Source organism: Procambarus clarkii, chromosome 13 (genome assembly GCF_040958095.1).
Source record: "Procambarus clarkii isolate CNS0578487 chromosome 13, FALCON_Pclarkii_2.0, whole genome shotgun sequence".
Taxonomy (NCBI): Eukaryota; Metazoa; Arthropoda; class Malacostraca; order Decapoda; family Cambaridae; genus Procambarus; species Procambarus clarkii.
In genome coordinates, this window is record NC_091162.1 from 26278483 (window position 1) to 26300730 (window position 22248).

Consider the following 22248-nt stretch of genomic DNA (forward strand, 5'->3'; position numbering starts at 1 on the left):
TTATGTGTGAGAACATCAGTATGAGCTGTGAGGAGGATTTGGACTTGCACACACGGGTCTTACTGATTTTCTCATTGTTATATCACCTTAAGGTGATTTTTTGTGCATATTATCTTCATTTTGTGTTTAATTTCTGTTTGAGGCTTTCATGTATTGTGTAAAGAATGTCTATAGGAACTCTCTGTACGTCTCCATTTCATTCATCTATCTTTCTCTTGTTTCTCTTGTTGATTCTCATTATGTGTTACATTCTCTAAATGCATTTCTACCGCTTTCAATATTCTCAACCCATGTCGTTCCTCATGACTATTTATTTTTTCCACTGCCTCTCCTGTAGGCTGTCTGCGTCTTCCTGTAGGAGCCTGTCAGCGGCTTCTTGTAGGCTCCCATGAACAGAACGTTTTTAGTTTGGTTGTCGTGAATGAGGAACAAGAACGGTCTGTTACAGACGAAACTATGCGCCCTGTTGAAGCCGGATCTGACTACGGCCACCACCGCCGTCGAAGCTGCGGCCTCTGTCCCTTCTTCATTCACCTCGACGAAAGCTTTGTGGATAGTCTTGCTGACGACGAGCTCCTTGTTGACTGAGAACTGCGACAGGTCGGCTGAACTACCGTTGAACAGGTCACGGATGCCCAGGTTCTTGAGGCCCTGGTCAGGGAAGGGACACAAAGGGTGTTAATTATGGTATTGGTTTTTGTTTTTATCAATCACTTGATCTTTTAATTATAACCAAATCATAGTCCTCATCACCATCATCTCCACCCTACTGTCACTCTCTTAAACAGATTAAACACAGTCTAGAAAGCTACTATCGTATCTCAGGTCATCTGAAGCCTGACCCAAGAAACAGATATTTTAATGAGCAATTTTATATATTTTTCATTAGGAATAAATTTATTAAAGTTTGGATCATGTTAATTACACAGTAAAGCTGGAACTAGCTTATGTCTTACCTCCTTCAAATCATCCTCGAGCATCTGTTCCAACTTAAACTTGGGCAGGAAAAGTTCGACCGTGTCAGTATGGGCCCGTTCCTGGGTGGCTCTCAACAGGGTGCCGGAAGTGAGCGCTGACACCACGCGCCGGAACCCTTCCTCTCCCTCGACGTCCGGCAGTAACAACAACATGGAGATGGCGTCACCGGCGTAGGGCACTTCCAGAACTTGGGCTGCCAGCTCCTCTGAGTGGGCTGATAGTGAGGAGGAAGAGCTATCATGTACAATCTTATAGAGGTTGTAGTTTGATTTTAGTGAGTTGGTATTTGTGTGAACCAGCGTCAAATTTGTATACACTTATTACATAATAGTTTGTGATAATGTCCTGTTATGAACGTTGTCAAGGGCGAAAAGAAGCAGGCACTGGAGGGCCTATGCAAGAAAAAAGACACGAAATAAAATCTGGTGGACAGGAATAATGCAGAATGTTTTGTCAAAATTGATCAGTGCTCGTATAATGATATTAATGAAGGTTTTAATTACAGTACGACCTACTAATCCCATGATTGTGTTGGGTCACATAGAGAGGATGCAGTTGGTAACTGCTTTGACATGACCGACAGGAAAGAAACCTCTGGCTAATTGAAAGGGGCACTAGCTCTCTATATTTGGGATTAATATTTGAATGTGGCTCGAATATCTATGGAATTCTCTGTCTCTCTCAGGTGCTCCAGTTCTCCATTTCCAGTATCTGAAATACTGGAGCACTTGAGAGAGGAATAACTTCCGATCCATATTCAGATACGGATCCAGACTCCAGGGAGGAAGCCTCTCTCAGAGGTGCTGCAGGACAGCCAAGCACAGTGGTCTCTGACCCTATTTGGGAGGGAAGACTCATGTAGCGTCCATGGTAGAAGATCTTTGGTGAGTGTAAGCGTAGTATTGTGTACCAAAATGTCCGGAATATGTCAGCGGTAGATCAATTGTGTAGCAACACAGTTTTCTATCGGCGACTGAACTAATGTTAGTATCTTTGGAAAGTTAGATGAAGTCCAGTAAATTTATATATATTCTGGAAATTAGTTAGGAGCGCCAGACCAGTAATGCATTAAAATATTGTGTTGAAATGTTGGTTGATCAAGGGGGACATAAATATGTCAAATGCACACTTTTATCCACCTCGAAATTATTACACAGACTTGATGTAAGAAAGTCAAAGCATTTACTGAAGAACTGAGTAAATGTTATCATTAATGGGTAAAGAATTAAGATATCAGACACCCGATATGTCTATAAATTAATAAGCAGTAGCTGTATTCTCCTTTCCTACACCTTAAGTGGGTAAAACATCTCATCTTTCCTCCCCTTAGAATGAATATAGTCCGCCTCTCTCCCTCTTTTCTCTGGTTATCAAGACTCTATCACTCCCATTCTAATGTAACTATCAGGAGTGTGGTTACCGTAGTAGGCCGGCCTCACTTAAGATCTGGAAGTGAAGGTCTCTGACTCTCCCTATACTAAGAAACAGGCCAGTGCAAGGCTTATGGTAACTGAAGTGTAGTCAACTAGAATCAGATCCCATAACCCGTATTTAATCTAGTTACTCCCTTCACTTCATTACAATGCCTCCGTCGTATTTACACGCTGGTCCTCCGACCCTGCAGTGTTTCTGGGACTCCATCAAATGTCTTAATAATAATGACGATAATACAAGGACACTGGCCGAGCTTCACCTGGTGATGTAACCTTACCTAGCCTGAGCTTTGTCTTGATCCTCATCATGGGCACGTCGACAGAGTGGCCGGGGGAGACAAAGAACTGCCTGGGTTGTGTGTGCGAGGGTTTGAACTGGTACCTCCAGGTGCCCTTGAAGTAGGCGGCGTTGATAAGCATCATGATGGCGTCCACCATGTCATCAGGGCTCACCAGATTCCGAATGAGGCCTTTGGTGGTGGTGGACACGAACTCGTTGATGGTGGCCGAAGAACCGTAAAGCTGGTGATGAACAAATTGCTCGTTAATAATTATCTTGATAAATGGGCAACAATGAAAACTTTTCACAACAGATGAGCCTAAACATCCCCTCACATGGGGATGGCCAACCCAAGTCTTGTAGATAACCCGCCCGACTCTGGGGAAGGTGGAGGTGGTCCTCTACCAGACGCTCCAGTCAAATACACAACGAAGTGACAATAGTGTAACTGGGATTGCCTTGTGTACACTTCACTGACTACTCACCTCTTCGTACTTGATCACGACTACTACCATGATCATTTTAGTAATAGCTTAACCAAGTTAAGCAATTAACCTGATCGCTTGTAACTTGGTCACTTTAACTTAATAACTACAATTGTAATTTCTTAGCAATAATTGAAACTTAATCACTACAATTGTAACTTGATAATTGCAATAGTACCTTCCTTAACACAACTGAAACTAAATCACTATAACTGATAATTTTTCACGGCTATTCTAACTTAATCACGGAAAATGTAACTTGATCTCTACAATTGTAACTTAATCAATGCAATTGCAACTTGATCTCTTTAATTATAACTTAATCAATTGCCGTTGCAATTGTAACTTCGAGGCAAATTAAAATTGAAACTTATTCGCAACATATATAACTGTCTTAACCTACATAAGATTAGGGTCCAGTTCCTGAAGCCATTCAGTGACCCACAACATCGCAAGGCGGTTCGGACACATAATAATCTAATTAACCAAAATTTAACAGGTCAGTTACCGCCAAGAAATACGAGAAAAACATGATAAAAGGTATTTGAAAATAATGAGTAAAAACCCTTATCTCTTACGTCTGAGAAGTCGATCTTCTGGAGCTCCTTGTGGAGGATGGTGGAGATGCAAGGTCGCAGGTCAAGGAGGTCGTCAAAGTAGGCACGATTGGCGATGTTGAAGGTGTACTGGGACTGGCTGCTGGCTCGCTGGGCGTACCTGTGTGGGGGAGAGCCTGGCTGTAGTGGTGATGGTAGCAGTATTGGTGGTAGCATTAGAGGTGGTGGTAGTGGTGATGGTGGTGGTAGTGGTGATGGTGGGAATAGTAGTGGTAATGGTGGCAGTAGTGGTGATGGTGGGAGTAGTAATGATGGTGCTAGTGATGGTGATGATGCTAGTGTTGGTGCTAGTGATGGTGTTGGTGTTAGTGATGTGATGATGCTAGTGATGGTGATGATACAAGGGATAGTGTTGGTGCTAGTGATGGTGATGATGCTAGTGATGGTGATGATGCTAGTGATGGTGGGAGTAGTAATGATGGTGCTAGTGATGGTTTTGGTGCTAGTGATGGTGATGAGCCTAGTGATGGTGTTGATGCCAGTGATGGTGTTGATGCTAGTGATGGTGATGCTAGTAATAGTGATGATACTAGTGATCGTGTTGGTGCTAGTGATGGTGGGAGTAGTAATGATGGTGCTAGTGATGGTGATGATGCTAGTGATGGTGGGAGTAGTAATGATGGTGCTAGTGATGGTGATGATGCTAGTGATGTTGATGCCAGTGATGGTGTTGGTGTTAGTGATCGTGATGATGCTAGTAATGGTGATGATACTAGTGATGATGATGATGCTAGTGATGATGATGATGCTAGTGATGATGATGATGCTAGTGATGGTGTTGGTTCTAGTGATGGTGTTGGTGCTAGTGATGGTGTTGGTGCTAGTGATGGTGTTGGTGCTAGTGATGGTGTTGGTGCTAGTGATGGTGTTGGTGCTAGTGATGGTGTTGGTGCTAGTGATGGTGTTGGTGCTAGTAATGGTGTTGGTGCTAGTGATGGTGTTGGTGCTAGTGATGGTGTTGGTGCTAGTAATGGTGTTGGTGCTAGTGATGGTGTTGGTGCTAGTGATGGTGTTGGTGCTAGTAATGGTGTTGGTGCTAGTGATGGTGTTGGTGCTAGTGATGGTGTTGGTGCTAGTGATGGTGTTGGTGCTAGTAATGGTGTTGGTGCTAGTGATGGTGTTGGTGCTAGTGATGGTGTTGGTGCTAGTGATGGTGTTGGTGCTAGTGATGGTGTTGGTGCTAGTGATGGTGTTGGTGCTAGTGATGGTGTTGGTGCTAGTGATGGTGTTGGTGCTAGTGATGATGATGATGCTAGTGATGGTGTTGGTGCTAGTAATGGTGTTGGTGCTAGTAATGGTGTTGGTGCTAGTGATGGTGTTGGTGCTAGTGATGGTGTTGGTGCTAGTGATGGTGTTGGTGCTAGTGATGGTGTTGGTGCTAGTGATGGTGATCGTAGACAAATAAGAATATGATGAACGAATCATACTCTTTCATCAGTCACCAAATGGGGGGTACAACCTCCCAGGATTCTAACTCACAGCAATTTTCTTAATTGGCTTGGTACCAATTAATTGTTTGGTGAACAGATGCATCAGGTGAAAGGAAACGTGGCCAGGTGCTTGTGTCCTGCACGGGAGTATTGAATTCGAGTCCCTCGCGTGTGAGCTGAGGCTGTAGCCTACTGCGCTGCAGGAGTCACGTAGCATGCAGGCGATGAGTCACAATAACGTGGCTAAAGTAAGTTGACCAGACCACACACTAGAAGGTGAAGGGACGACGACGTTTCGGTCTGTCCTGGACCATTCTCAAGTCGATTGTGATGAGGAAGAAGATGCAGGCAATAAATAGGCTAGAGAGAGGTGAGGAGCAAAGTGTAGTAGAGGAGATAGTAGTAGGAATAATAATAGGATAGTAATAATTAAAAAAAAAAATTGGTCTAAAATAATAAAAAAAATTGATTGGTCTTCCTCTAAAAATTATTTTAGAGGAAGACCAATCAATAGGATGATTGGAATCCCTCACATGACTGAAGAGAGCATTGTTAGTGTCTGCAGACTTAACACTTCTCTTGTGTTCTTTAAGTCTGTAATTCAGTGTACGGCCAGTTTCGCCAAAGTATTGGAGAGGACAAGACGAATTCTTTCTTTCTCTTTCCTTTTCTTTCTCTCTTCTCTCTTTTCTATTCTTTGTTTCCTTTACGTTCCCTTACTATCCTCTTCTTATTCCTATTACTATCTCCTCATTCGGTGGTTATAATAGGAGTAGCCTCGTATGGGCCAATAGGCCCTCTGCATTTCTTATTCCTACTACTATCTCCTCTACTACACTTTGCTCCTCACTTCTCTCTAGTTTATTTATTGCCTGCATCTACTTCCTCATCACAATCGACTTGAGAATGGTCCAGGACAGACCGAAACGTCGTCGTCCCTTCACCTTCTAGTGTGTGGTCTGGTCAGCCATGTAGCATGTGCGTTGCTGGGGAACTCATCATCAGTGTTTATAAGCATCTTTGTGTCTGGGAATACTATTGGTGTAAGTGAATATTGTAATGTGCTTGAAGAAATCGTGTATGATAATAATGTAGTGAGGTGATAGTCGTTACTCACATTACGTCAAGTGCGCGCCACAACCGCAGTGTTGACGCCTTGTCCGTAACCCTGAGCGCGGCTTCCAGTTGGGTCTTGGTGCTTCCCGCCGTCCCGAAGTAGGTCAGGGTGAGCGCTGTCCAAATGCTATAGGGCGAGAAAAAGAGGTTCTCGGCCGGGGTGTTGCGGGAAAGTTGTCTGTAGAGATCAAAGCTGAAGTCGTTGATGCCGGAGAGGTCAGTGTTGACGCCTCTGGAGTTGCCACTGTCGGAGAGGCATTGTGGGACGACGCTGGCCACCGTTGCCACGACAACCGTCGCCATGGTAACTCCCGCCACAGCTTCCCACCTCATATTTCTGCCGGAAGACAAGATTTTTATTTTATATTTTTAATTATTTATATATACAAGAGTTCTTATACATTCTTGTACAGCCACTAGTACGCGTAGCGTTTCGGGCAAGTCCTTCATCCAATGTTCCCTGGAATACGACCCGCCAAATCGTTTAACAACCAGGTACCCATTTTACTGTTGGGTTAAACAGAGACTACAGTTAAGGATTGGCGCCCAGTAAATCCTCTCCGGCCAGGACACGAACCTAGAAACAAAGGTCTCGAAAACGCCAGGAGAGGGTCTAAACCACTGCACCACGGTGACTGCTTAAATCTCTTGAACCCTTCATGTGAAACTGAAACCTTTCTGTCACTCACCCGCCAGATATGATTAATAGGGATCATAATAAACTAATTAACCTGTGACTGTTGACGTGGCCATGTAACTGGCTCATCAAGGCTGAACTTGTTTCACTAAACCAACTTTGGGATTCCGTTTCTGAGCCGATTATCTGTATCTATTAATTAGGATGTCTGTCTGTCAGAGAAGGGAAGCCAGACGTTTAGGGCTAGCCTCTCACAGAACATTACATCCTGATTTGTGACTTTACAGTCAAAGCCATAGGACGGTTGGGGTCGACCTCTCCTTAATTAAGAAGGATCGGCTCCTATGCATCCACCAGCAAGTCCTGTGAAATATAAAATGAGGGTATGACTGTCCATAGAGTGTTAAACAGAGTTAACAGCTGTTATCCTAAAGAATCAACGTCCATTCCATTGATTCAACATCAATAACGTTGACTGAATATTACTCGAGCATCTTTTGCCCATTAGGAGAGGAATAGGATGGACGGAGCGAGGTAGAGGGAGGGGGAACAGGAGGTAGAGACGTGAGAGAGAACGGGAGAGAGGGAGAGAACCAGAGAGATTTAGAGTGACAGAGGCAGAGAGAACTGGAGTGACGGAGAGAGGTAGAGGGAACGAGAGGGAGAGTGAATGGGGTATATGGTTCACTACCGCCCACAGGATGGGTATGGGGTCCACTACCGCCCACAGGATGGGTATGGGGTTCACTACCACCCACAGGATGGGTATGGTGCCCACTACCGCCCACAGGATGGGTATGGTGCCCACTACCGCCCACAGGATGGGTATGGTGCCCACTACCGCCCACAGGATGGGTATGGTGCCCACTACCGCCCACAGGATGGGTATGGTGCCCACTACCGCCCACAGGATGGGTATGGTGTCCACTATTCCCACATGATGGGTATGGTGCCCACTACCGCCCACAGGATGGGTATGGTGCCCACTACCGCCCACAGGATGGGTATGGTGTCCACTACCGCCCACATGATGGGTATGGGGTCCACTACCGCTCACATGATGGGTATGGGGTCCACTGCCGCCCACAGGATGGGTATGTTGCCCACTACCGCCCACAGGATGGGTATGGGGTCCGCTACCGCCCACAGGATGGGTATGGTGCCCACTACCGCCCACAGGATGGGTATGGGGTCCACTACCCCCCAAAGGGTGGGTATGGTGCCCTCTACGCCCACAGGATGAGTATGGGGTCCACTACCGCCCACGGGGTGGGTATGGTGCCCACTACCACCCACAGGATGAGTATGGTGCGCACTACCGCCCACAGGATGGGTATGGTGCGCACTACCGCCCACAGGATGGGTAGGGTGTCCAATACCGCCCACGGGGTGGGTATGGGGTCCACTACCACCCACATGATGGGTATGGTGCCCACTACCGCCCTCGGGGGTGGGTATGGTGCCACCTACCGCCCACGGGGTGGGTATGGTGCCAACTACCGCCCACAGGGTGGGTATGGTGCCCACTACCGCCCATGGGGTGGGTATGGTGCCTACTACCGCCCACAGGGTGGGTATGGTGCCCACTACCGCCCACAGGGTGGGTATGGTGCCCACTACCGCCCATGGGGTGGGTATGGTGCCTACTACCGCCCACGGGGTGGGTATTGTGCCAACTACCGCCCACGGGGTGGGTATGGGTTGCCTAATAAGTGAAGTAAACTACCTGAAGCTTCCTCTGTGTCAGCCACAAATCACAGTTGTTAACGCTCACCGGCCAATTAATCTCTAGTGTCATGAGCGTCTGACACCACGCACTTCTGTTGTTGTTGTTGTTGCTTATGACACCAACACACACCAACAACACCTTATCCAGCCAATAGATAGGCGGGCATAAGCTTATGACACAGCTGTTCAGTGTCGTGATCAAACTTGACACAACAACACTTAACGTTATGACACAACACCCAAGTATCGTGAGACTGCCACTAAACATCCTCCAGTGTCGTGAGGTTATGACACAACACTCTAATGTGACGAACGTATGACAGAGCACTAGTGTCACGACTTGTGTCGGGAGTTTGACACCACACAACCTCAAGTTTCGTGAGATTATGACACAGTCCTCCAATGTCGATAGTTTATGACACAAGTCGCGTGAGGCGAGGTAATATGACACATTCTAGTGTGAGGTTGACACCGGACACCATCTGGTGAGAGTGTCACAACACATCCTTTAGTGCTGTGAACTTATGACACAAGTGACATGAGGCCATGACCGGCCACAGGTGTCTGGTGTCAAGGCGGGAGTAATCAACAAATGATGCTGCTGGTGATGAGCAGGTGATGAGCTCACTTGGTGATGACACCACCACTCCGTGAATCAACACCACACTTGAACTAGTAGTAGCGGTCATCCATCACTCTCAAGAGAATATGGAGTTGCGCTCTGGTTGTCGGTCTGGGGCGGTCTCTCCAGGGCGCAAAGTCAGGGAAGCTGTTACCCATGCAGCCCCCTTGAACTGTTTCCTTATCAAAGCCACACAGCAAAGACCAACCAACCTGGAGGAACCGGTTAATGGCTGCTGGAAGAGACGAGGACAGTGTCACTGGAGCTGTATGATGGTCAACAGTGACGGGAGAAGCACCGGTGGTGGGTGAGGACGCTGGTGACTGTGTGTGGTGGTACTCAGGGCCAGCATATATACCCGCCCCGCTCGCCTGCCGACTGTCCGCCTTCACTCACTGTTCCTTTTTCCCTCACTCTAGCATCCTGTGGCGCCCCGGCTCTGGACCAGTGACGCAGAATGATACATTTCATCTTCCAGTTGTGTGTGTCTTCTGGCAGGGGACACACACACATACAGCGCTGTTGTAGTCTGGTAATAGTTGTGGTGTGGTTGTAGTGGTGAGGGCCAGGGCTCTGATCGGGACAACATGCTGTCTATCTGCCACACGTGTCAAACGAGTCTTAGCCAACAGTGTCCGTGAACGCGCTCAAGTGCGTCTATGGGAAGATGCTGAGGACGCAGAGTGAACGATACACTCCGGAGAGTGAACGATGACCAGAGAGAAATATGTAACCCGTTCTAGGAAAAACTTCTGCCGGTGGGAAAACCGGAGAGTGCGCGCGAGCGAGCGCGTGACGTCACTCAACATGACGGATCAACTTCCCACTCTCGCGGTTATGCAACTGTGCAACTCTTTCCATGTAGAGCGGATTTGCCGCTCCCAGTGGACTCCCCGCCACCCCTCGTGTGCAACGTTGGGTTTGTTGCTGCGTCAACACAAGCCCTTCTGCCTATAATAATAACAGTAATCATAAGATTTATTAATTTATAAGATATTCAAAGGAAAAGTGGTTATTTAACAGGTACAATAATTTAACATATTCCCTCTGTCTGTCTCTCTCTCTCTCTCTCTCTCTCTCTCTCTCTCTCTCTCTCTCTCTCTCTCTCTCTCTCTCTCTCTCTCTCTCTCTCTCTCTCTCTCTCTCTCTCTCTCTCTCTCTCTCTCTCTCTCTCTCTCTCTTTCTCTCTCTCTCTCTCTCTCTCTCTCTCTCTCTCTCTCTCTCTCTCTCTCTCTCTCTCTCTCTCTCTCTCTCTCTCTCTCTCTCTCTCTCTCTCTCTCTCTCTCTCTCTCTCCCTCTCTCTCTCTCTGTAGCGTGACAGTGGCATACTTGCTTCAGTAATATGATGTTTACAAATTCACTCCTAATTTCCTAAGAGTTTATTATCAGAAATATCCCGAGGGTAATGCAACACCTTATTAATATTACGAGAGGCGAGCATGAGTAATGGTTCAGGTGAGGAATTGATGAGCTCGGTCAGTTATGGTCCACCATCCCTCTCAACGGTGATGAGTATACCATCCCTCAACGGTGACGAGTATACCATACCTCTCAACGGTGATGAGTATACCATACCTCTCAACGGTGATGAGTATAGCATACCTCTCAACGGTGATGAGTATACCATCCACCTCAACGATGATGAGTATATCATCCATCTCAAAGATGATGAGTATACCATCCCTCTCAACAGTGATGAGTATACCATCCCTCCCTACAGTGATGAGTATACCATCCCTCCCAACAGTGATAAGTATACCATCCCTCTCAATAATGATGCATATACCATCCTTCTCAACGGTGATGTGTGTCGTAACGAAAAGCTAACTTTTAATATAGTGATATTTAATTGATTGAATCGAATTACTGGAAGGACTACCCTATTTATACTGAAAAGGGAAACAGATAACTAATGCAATAAAATGGACTGAGACACCAGTCTCTGTAGATAATGTAATAATCCTGAATTACTTGTTGGACATTAATGAACTGTAAGAATAATTATTATTCAAAAGTTGAGCATTACCAAACTTCACAATTGGAGTTAACACTAGAAGCAGAATTACTCCTAGTACACTTAATCGAGACTGGTTCTTCCTCGAAAAGGGTTGATAAGATATACTAAGAAATATAATTTGTATAAGTATTCAATAATGTGGCTAATGATAAGATCATATAGTAATAGATGTTAGACAAGAAAATTGTTCTTATGTAAAGGTTCATGAGGCTATACGAAATATGATTAAAATCCTAGCTCACCTAAATGAAATATATATTCGAAATATTATTAAATCTCATCAATTTATGAGAAGTTAATTAATAAATTAACGAAAGATCAGCGGCTTAGCTGTAACAGTGAACGGTAGCGTGGTTGGGCGACGGCGTCATCTAGAATCTGCGGGAACACGTGACCCGCTAGCGTACGTGAGAATTTGTCTCATCTCAGGCTGCTTCAACACACTGGAAACTCAATATGGTGTAAAAAAAATTTACACACAATAGATTATGTCACTATGGGTTAATAGAACGGGTAAATTTGGTTCACTGGGAACATACTTGTGTTTAGAGGAGGGAGCATGATGTAACGACGAACTAAGGTTAAAGTTTACATGTTGAGAGCTCAGAATAATAAAACTAAACCACTTAACGTAATTGCTGTCCGCCGATGCCATCCTTAGATAGCTGATGAAGTAATTATGCACTTCGGGCCCGATTAATAGCAATGGCCGATCGCGTAGCTTGCGCAAGCGTCACCTCTCCATTATTTAACACAGTTCACAGTTACAAACCTATTAAGATTTCAACTTAGATTCAACAGAGCAAAAGAAGTTGTTAAAAACATATGGCAACATCTTACTGAAGCGACCATACGAGTCATAACTACTCATACTCCGCCCAAGTTAAACAGAAACAAGCAACAGTTAGTGGGCCAACCAGAGGCTTAGGGCCCGCGCAGGAATATCCCTGCAAATACTCTCTGTACTTATGGCCGTCTCGGTGTCTCGTGGCCAAGTTTCCCTCCTCCTCCCACAACCCCTCTCCTCGCGCATGCACAAACATATTTCAGTAGAAACAGAAAATTCTTTTCCTTGCAATTGCTCTACTTAAAAATTAATGAGAATAGGGTTGCAATTATAGGGAGTTATACATTATTTAAATTCTCGTTAAATAATAATTAATATGAACAGTGTTCTTATTTAACGAGAAATGGAGAGAATTTTCTGCTTCCTCTATATTAGTTTAAGAAAACATAAACTGTTATATAGTGATCTTTTAGTTGATAACTTGTTGTTATTAGATCACTAGTTGTTATATTGTCAGGTATTAATTCTTGTAAAGAATACTGACAACAGGCGATAATATTATTCAATTCTCTGGCACGTTGACAATATTTATACCTCTGCTGGGTATTATCTGCCACAATACGGTCCCTCTATGTGGGAAGAATTTAGTAAATGACACGCATATAGGAAAATATTAATTGATGTTAATTCTACAAATTAGTAGGATTTGTATATACTATGCTTAGCATACAACGGTAATTAAATGTTGGTTTATTTCCAACACAATTCCGGGGGGGGGGGGAATTCTCGGGTCGCAGTTCAATGTTGAGTACTGACGTACCTTTCCTTTCCCTGAAGTTATTCTAAAGTTTGTATGTTAGTACGTTAGTATTCGCATAACGGATGTCCCGAATCTGTTAGAAACAGATAAGAATAAGTCTTCTTAGGGAACTTATGTTAAATGTTGAAACATTGAATTATTAAATCATCTAAAGTTAATAACTTCTAAAGCCTACAATGTACTCAGGGACTTGTGTCACTATGACGTGTAATGGTTATGTTACTAAGTCTCAAAGTCTTGCAAACTCAGAGATATTCTCTAGATGTGATAATGGTGTAGTCTGTAGCCTACTCAAATTAAATTAATGGTTAAATCATTCAAATTAAGGAGACTTCGAATCTACAGTGAGGTGAACGTCCAGGGTCACTGTGACTTGTAACTGGTTAGTTACTGGACATCACAACACGGTATCATCATGACTACCTTAAATTGGATGATGAATTATTTGTTCTTAGTGATTCCATATCTCTCGTAGGCAGGCTTCTCCAGCCACAAAATTTGATCCATTGTCGGAAATCATTAGCTTGGGGCAGGATATGCGTGCAGCAAATCTACGAAATTCTTGGATAAAGGCTTCTGCCCTCATGTCAGAAGTCACTTCCAAGTGAACGCCTCGTGTGGTTGCACACGTGAAAAGGCAAATATATGCTCTCACTGGTACCTTATCTGGAGTGCCAGTGAGAAGCAAGGCTGCTATGTAATCGACACCAGTGGTCTCAAAGGGACGAAAGTGGACTACTCTCTCCTTAGGGAGTAGTGGAGATCCTGGGTAAGGACACACTCGAGTGTCGAACCTCCTGCAGATTACACAAGATTTAATAAGTGATTTGACAGTTTGAAGACCTTGGGGAAGCCAATATTTCTGTCTGAGGTCGGTGAGGGTGTCTAACACTCCACTATGTAAAGTACCATATTGATGGTGGTGTAAAACTAGAAGTTTTGTGATAATGTGGTGACGTGGTATTAGTCTTGGATTTTTTGTATCCAAATTAATTTCTGCACGAAGCAGACATCCTCCACACCTCAATATATTGTAGGTATTGGCATCGTACCAGATGCCTAGAGACTTAGTTAATTTGTCTGGAAGATTTTCATATTCACTTCCATATGTCTTTTGTTGTGTACGTATGATCTAATAAGAGGATAGGACTGGGAAATCTATGTCTGATTCCTATCTTATCAAGAAAATCAAATACATGTGCTGTTATTCTTAGTAACTTACTCAACTTGGAATAATTATGAGGGTTAATAGCTAAGGTCTGATGAGATTCTGGGTCTGTCATGGGTCACTATGACTTGTGGCTTTTGTTTTGGCCACTGACCACTAACAAGCCATGAAGGTCCATTAAACCACATCTGAGACTTGATCAGCTGTTTTAATGATAAACCTCTTGAATGGTTATCAGCTGGATTGTCCTTGGTAGGAACATGTCTAAGTTTATATCTAGCAGATAATTCATGTATTTCCCTATCACGATTGCTGACGTTGTGTGTCTATGTATGTATTAACACGATGTACTGAACGGGGTGAGAATAGCTTGAGCTACCTCATCCCTTTGTGTGTATTTTACCTCAATAAACTTATTTCAATTGCTGACGTAGGGAGTTTTGTTGTTATTGTTTCTTACCCATTGCAAGACTGCCTCATTGTCTCATCACACTACGATCTCACCAAAGTGAATATTATTGAGTGTCTTGGTCAGGCAATTAGCCAATCGTACTCCCACCAGCAATGCAGTCAACTCCATTTGGGGTAAAGATTTCTTGATTGGAGCAACTCTTGCTTTTGATGTGAGTAAAAATGATTGTGCATTATTGACTAAGTAGGCTGCAGCGACGTACGCTTTACCAAAGGCATCGCAAAAGACGTGCAAATTTGTGGGTAAGTTTTGTCCTGAGGCATTACGAGGAAATTTCAAAACACCTAATTGATTGAAATCCGTTGTGAGTGTTTGCCATTTATCTTGCAACTCAATTGATAATAGATCATCCCATTCCATATTTTTCTGCCAGCATTCTTGCATGAGGAGTTTGCCCTTTATTTATTTAACACTATCGGTCACCGGGCAGGCGCGCGGTAAACTTAGGGGTCATGTACCGAGCACGCAGTGACACCTAAATGTGTATACTTGTTTCAGCTTTTTTCACCTTAATTCTCGTGCTACGTCGCTCGTTTTGGTATCATTGTGTTTGCAATTAAATTCCCTACAGGTGTGTATAAATATAATGTCTAAAAGCCTGGCGTGACTCCCAACAGCAAAGCCTAAAGTCGGCAAAAGTTACCCGTGAGCGTGCAAAATCAGTAATACAATCTGTAGAATGTATTTGTTTGTTATATAATAAGTTAGGTTAGGATGGTTTGATAGGGTTTATGAAATGAATAACAGAAAATATGAGCAATGAACGAAAATACCAGCCAATGTAGCTGAATATCGACTCTGATGAAGCACAGAGTACAGTTGAGGTATTGGGAGTGATTAAGAGTTCGCACTAATGTGTGAACCTCCTAGGATCCGCATTTAGCACGTCGGCTAGAAGCTTTGAGCTCATTGGCGCCTCGCACCGCATTAGGGATGATGACGTTAGAAAAGAAGGTGACTGCAGAAGGCCTTATTTCAAAACATGAGAGGCTTGCTTTTATTCATTGTAATATATATATATATATATATATGCAAACAAGCCTGAATGGTCCGCAGGACTATATGCGACTGAAAACTCACACCCCAGAAGTGACTCGAACCCATACTCCCAGGAGCAACACAACTGGTAACTACAGGACACCTTAATCCGCTTGACCATCACGACCGGACATAAGGAAGTGATAGCCGAAGCTATTTGAATCACTTCCCCGCCGGCACTGGGTCATTGAGCGGCTACCTGGTGACGTCATTAACCATTAGCGATGTCTGTGCAAGGGTCACCGGGGTCACGAAAAAACACACGACACAAGTCGTGTCCACTGAAAAATGACTTGACTACTTCACCGGGGTAACGAAAAACACACGACACAAGTCGTGTCCGCTGAAAAAAGCAAAACAGACACGACTTGTGTCTTCTTACACTACTACATGTGGATCAGACTCATTATCTTCAGATATGTCTCTGAAATGTATGGGTGACTGTTCCAAGCCTAGTCACGCCACTATTGAATTGTTTGGTAATTGACACAGATTTTTGTTGGAAAAGTACCGGTCCTGTCAGCAATTTGCCTACAGCAGATGACAACAAATTCATTCCGAGTTGCACCTGAGCTGCCGTTTGGTGTAGACGTGTCGCTTGACCGCTCCGGCAGTTTGGGGTAGTTGCCGTTTTCGCCGGCAGGGGGGTGTGGGTGTCTCTACCCTCCCTGCTGTTTCTGGTGGTGTGGACGTGGCGTGTTTACGATGGGCAGCCATCTTCCAGCTATTGTGCGGGTGAACTCCATAGGTTTAGAACAGTTTACTGGCCGTGCAGGTTACCCGCTTGTGGACTTGGTCTTGAGTGGCATGCTGAGGGTCCCGGTCCAGGACGTCTACGGTGTTCAGCTGGTCACTGCTCGCCGTATAATCATCAAGTTTGTGGGTGAGGCAGTGAACCGTGATTTTCTCCGGAGGTACGAGGGGCGTACGTTGCAGCTGCTGGACGGCAACGGGTCTGTGACCATTTCGGACCGTAGTGGTGCTGTGACCTATATAAGTGTCCATGGCACCTTCATTGGAGTTTCCCGAGACTCTCCTCCGGCGTTTCTTCCAGAGGTACGGCTCCGGCGTTTCTTCCAGAGGTACGGCTCCGTCGTCAGTGTGCGGTTGAACTCGCTATCGTCTGGAACGTATTCGGGTGTGAAGTCCATCATTCGGACCCTCAGGATGCGATTGAGGTCGGACATTCCGTCATCTGTCCGGCTGTTAGGGTACCTTGTGCAGGTGTTTTATGCCCGGCAGCCCCGTACTTGTTTCCGGTGTGGCTTGTTGGGGCATCAGGCTGCCAGGTGTACTGCTGATCCGGTCGCTCCCGTGAATTTGTTCCATGAAGAGGATTTCCCGCTGCTCCCTTTGGAGGCGAACTCCGGGGGTGAGAAGGTGAGCGTCCCGTTCGCTGCTGAGGATCCCCCAGCGTCACCCGATGTTCCCCCGGTTGTCGCCGGCCCTCCTCCGGATGTTGCGGTGCCGTCGGATGTTACTCCTGCTCCTGTGTCTGGCCCTGCTGTTCCCGTGGGCCTTCCTGGTACTCCCTGTGGGGTGTCGCCGTCTGCTCCCTCGTCTTCGGCTGCTGAACCTGGCCCTGCCTCCTCACCTCGGGTCCCTACTGTGCTGGGTGCTGGGATGGCTGCAGAGCTTCCTGCTGTGTATGGTCCAGTTCCACCTGTGGTAGAGGCTGCTGCCGTTCTGCGTCAGGCGTCGGTTTGTCCGGCTAGTGGTGCCCGTGCTTCTGGATCCGCTTCCGGCTCTGACGATATCCGGCCAGAGCCCAAACGTTCCAGGCGTTCGTCTACTGCCTGGGCTGATGTTGGGGACTTCAGTGACTGTGGATCTTCAGGTGTTGACGGCGTGGATCCGGATGCGTCGTTGTCTCCACGGGTGGTTGTGGCAGAGGTTCATGTGCCTCCTGGTGCTGATGCTCGTGTCTCAGGTGTGCCTTCTGTTCCTACACCGCCAGGGGGATCTCCGCAGTGGGGTGTGGTGGCTTCCGCTGCCAGGGATGGTGTGGATGCTGGTGCTGGGCGGGGCCCTGGTAGTGACTTTACGAAAGGATGAGCGCCGCCCTGGTTTCCTGCTGTCGTCTGGTGGTGTGCCCGTGGCCGCTGGTGGCCATGTGGTGCTCTCTGGCCGGCCCCCTCCTGTGGGGTGGCGACTTGGGGACCTGGAGGTCGTGGTTGCCGAGGCCATGCTGTCTGAATGGCCGGAGGACTTTTCTGGTGAGCAGGTTCCCGGTGTATGGAGTAGGGTGGCGGTTACTCGCCTTCGGGGTAACACCGTTTGGGTTCCCTGTTTGCGGGTGTTTATTGCCAGGGTTCCGGATGATATGGCGCCCGAGGTGGGAGGTCAAGCCTCTTGGGGGAGGTGGCTGCTTTGGGAGGCGTTCAATGTGCGGTTCCCCCAGGTCTTGTTCCCGGGCAAGTATGTCAGCTGATTTCATGTTACTGTTGTGTTGTGTGACCCTCTGGCCTTTTGTTTGCCCGACTTGTTTTCTGTGCCAGTGCCTCTCCCTTATTTGTTGCGAGGCCGGTGTTTTGGTGGGGGCGTTTTTACTCCTCTTTTTGTGTTTGTGTTATTACTTTGCCATGTGTGCTCTACTTCTGCATTGCTAGAATGTGTTGTGTTTTGTGTTTTTATTGTTATCTTTGTTTTATTTTTATTTTTGCTTTTATTTTTGGCTTGTGTGTGCTGTGCGATTTTCTTGTTCTATTTCATGATGTCCTTTATGTTGTGTTTTGTTCTCGGTCCTTCAGGCCGGTGCTTGTTTGTTGTAGTGTATGTTACTCTGTTTTATTTTCTTGATTGCATGGCTTGCATGTTTGGTATTATTGTACATATTGGCCTCTCCCTTTGTTTGTTGCGAGGCGGTAGGTTTGGTGTGAGTGTTTTTATTCATGTCTTGTTTATGTGCTGTATCTTTGCACTGGTGTTTTATTGTTGCATTACATGTTGTACTTGTTCGTTATTTTTGTTTGTTTGATGTGTATTGTAATTTTCTTGTCATGTTTCATGTTATACCTCTTGATGTTTGTTTTCTTTTATTATGTTTTGTTTTGAAATGTTACTGTGCTTGATTATTTGTCATTGTTTCTATTTTGTGTCTGCTGTGTTTTTCAATGGTTTTACCGTGTTTGTAATTTGTTGTACTGTGCTGTCGGCCCTTCTGGCCGGTGGTTTATTGTTTTGTTCTGTTATGTTTTCTATGTTCTTTTCTTGTTTTTATTTTATTTAAATTGCATGCTTTGCATGTAAAAAAAAAATCATTCCTAGTTGTCGGGTGCATCCTGTAATAAATCTGTAATAATAGTCGGCTCCTATAAGGATACCAACGTCTGTGAGGCGGTCAGAATTTATTTTATAATCCGCTAGCCTCATGCCGTTACGTCTGAGATATTTCACAGTGTGGGCGAGCCCTGTGACCTGCAGGTCTGAAGGAAGCTAGTCCACTACTACAGCTTGTATTGAATTAGTGGAAGATCCGAGTCGTACCAGTAACTTGACTACCTGGTATTCACGAGGTCCACTATTTGTTAAGAAAGCAGAGATGTTTAGTTTCACACGTTTGGCAGGTTTTAACTTCAACTGCTCAACTAATTGTTGACCAGACCACATACTAGAAGGTGAAGAGACGACGACGTTTCGGTCCGTCCTGGACCATTCTCAAGTCGATATGTCGATATGTCATTCTCAATCGACTTGAGAATGGTCCAGGACGGACCGAAACGTCGTCGTCCCTTCACCTTCTAGTGTGTGGTCTGGTCAACATACTTTAGCCACATTATTGTGACTCATCGCCTGCTCAACTAATTGTTGTGTGATGAAGGTCTTCTGTGATCTTTGATCGAAAAGACCTCTAGTATTGACTCTAGACTTCTTATTAATTAGCTTAGGTTGAGCTGTAGGCAGAGTAGTATTATTGCCTGACTCAGTTGCAAGTACATTAATTTCTTGATGTTAACATTGTCTATCTAAAGGTGAATTGCATTTGTTGATTTACTTCTAAATAAGATATAGTAGGTCTTTACTATGTTTAGTGTGAGTTTGTTGGTTGACATCCATAAGTAGACTTTTTTTTAGTTCATTATTTACAACATTATTCAGTGTGTGTGGTTTGGAGTCTGAGTAGATGAGGGTAGTATCGTCAGCAAACAATATGGGTTTAAGAATGTTAGAGACTAGAGAAATGAAACTTGAAATTTAGAGTGTTAGAGACTTTACTTAAATGATAAGCGTGTATAATGTTTAAACTGCACGGAAATATTGATGAAAAGCTTGGATAGCTAATAGCGCTGTTCATTTCAACCTCCACGGGGAAGGCGGTGGTATCACTCTAACAACCCCTAGCTCAACACCTACAGTTAGTGATCAGTTAAGGCAGTGAACGGCTGAGTCAATCTCCACGCGCTTCATCTGAGATTTTAACTAAAAACACACTAATATTTATTTATTTGATGGGTGGCGGTGGGCGATATTAATACTGCATGTCTGTCTATTACTATTTTTCTCTAGATACCATGCTCCTCCATCTGACTGTCTCTCCATACAGAGGGCTGGCGATGGAATGGATTTTAAACTAAAATATACACACATGTTATGATTACCATGTTCATCCCACTCTGACTGACTGACTGAGTGAGAATTTGTATGTGGAGAACATGTCTCCCTCTTATTCAGTCCAATCTAGTTGACTGATTGAGTCTCTCAACATAGATGCTGGATGATGAAAAGTGCGTTTAAACTAAAACTATAATCTACACACGTTATCACGTTATGTTTACCATGTTCAACACAGTCTGGCTGACTGACGGAGAATTTGTATGTGGAGAACATTAGTTTAGAAATGATGTAAAGATGGCGTACTTGACTATTTTTTAAAGTTGAATGATTTATAAAGTTAGTTAAGAAGACATTGAACTGAGCTATATTATTATTTGAAGATGGAAAAGTACTTTGGTTTAACGGGTAAGGAGTTGGGAAGACAGTTCACCAAACGGAAAAAGCGATTTAAGAACAGACATCCTATCACACCTGTCATTTTGACTGAGTATAAGCCACCCACTAAAGCCAAGCCACTCAAGCGAGATAAAGGTCTGCCAGCGGATGGTGCGGTTGACGGCTATGAAAGCAAAGCGCACCTCTCCACACCCTCATTATCCCACACAGCCTTGCTCCACTGTGGTCGTAATGCCTCCAGCTCTCGTGTTTGTCCTGTGGCGGCGGGACAACAAAGTGTTTGTTGTGTTGTGGTGTAGATAGAGGAGCTGTGACTAAACAGAGGCGTGTGTTGGAGGGAGACGTGTCGCACTGTAGGGGCGTGATGTTGTGTTTATGTTGTCAGCTGATCCTTGGTGCGGCAGGCAGGTATTTGTTTTCTATGTTTGGCTGTTGCTGGCGCCAGGCATAAATGTGGCACAAGTCAAATGTGGCCCTAGTCTAAGTCCTGATAATGATAATGAGTATTAACATTCATGTGTGTAGTCTAAGTCCTAATGTGTATGCAATGTTCCCTGATTTCTTAAAGATCGATTGAATAAAAAACTTGGTAATAATGATGATCGTGTTTTTCCCTTTACACACTTATTTATTGAGAACAGATACATATAATGATACAGAGTATTAACATTCATGTGTATAGTCTAAGTCCTGATGAGTAAACAATGATCCCTGATTTGTTAAAGATCGATTGAATAAAAAGTTGTAAATATTGCTGTGCCTTAGCACTGCATGCGCTCTGCTGAGCCACAGCAACCCCTCCCCTGTTCTCCCCCAGCTCCGTCCTTCCTACCATTCCTCCCTCTCCAATCCCCTAGTCCTCCCACCCATTCCCCACTCCCCCCAGCATTCCCCCCACCCTTGTCCCTTTGTCCTCCTCACCATCCCCCACTCCCCCGTCCCCTCATCTTCCCCACTCCCCCGTTCTCTCGTCCTTCCCACCATACTCCACTCTCCCCATCCCCTCGCCCTCCCCTCCATTTCCCATTCCACTGTCTCGCCCACCATTTTCCACTCCCCCATCCCCTCGTCCCGACCATCCCCCACTAAACCGTTCCCTCATTCTCCCTCATCACCCCCCACTCCCACCCATCTGTCCTCTCTACCATTCCCCTCTCCCTCTTTCGATGCGTTCCTAATTGATCTGATGTTCCTATCAGAAAAATGGGAACATCAAATGATCTATCACTGAAAAATAAGCAGAACAGTTTAAAAAACGAAAGGAAAAATATGAAAAAATATCAAATAAACTATACTCACGAAATGAATGGTATGGAAAAACACAGCTCAGTTGCAACACAATGTCTCACAAAACAATTCAGTCAAAATTAAAATAAATCGAAATCTATGAAAATTCAATTTATCAATGCAATTGGAAACATTGAAATGAAATCGTGATATATTTAGTATAGCAAGTGTTGGTTTTACGTGCAACATATGGCACTGCTTTTTTTTTAAACATGTTTTTACCTGTCATAGGTGTTGCATGTATATAGTAGGTATATAAAAACACACGTATTTGAATAGAACGTTGTGTCAAAATTTCAAAGCAATTGGTGAAGGACTTTCGGAGATTACAGCGTGTGTTGCTCTTACATCCAACAGATGGCGGTGTTTAAGAAAAGCATGTT

At 44.9% G+C, this 22248-nt stretch overlaps 1 protein-coding gene across 1 annotated transcript; it reads right to left on the reverse strand.

The window, feature by feature from the left end:
* Window positions 1-178: 178 nt before the first annotated feature.
* Window positions 179-9680, reverse strand: LOC138364280 (ipis-1-like). The gene is made up of 6 exons (XM_069323830.1): window positions 9539-9680; window positions 6341-6676; window positions 3755-3893; window positions 2690-2933; window positions 957-1192; window positions 179-651 (listed from the first exon to the last, which is right to left on the reverse strand). Exons 2-6 carry the CDS (start codon window positions 6670-6672, stop codon window positions 307-309), a joined length of 1296 nt encoding a protein of 431 aa, XP_069179931.1. The 5' UTR covers window positions 6673-6676; window positions 9539-9680; the 3' UTR covers window positions 179-306.
* Window positions 9681-22248: the final 12568 nt, after the last annotated feature.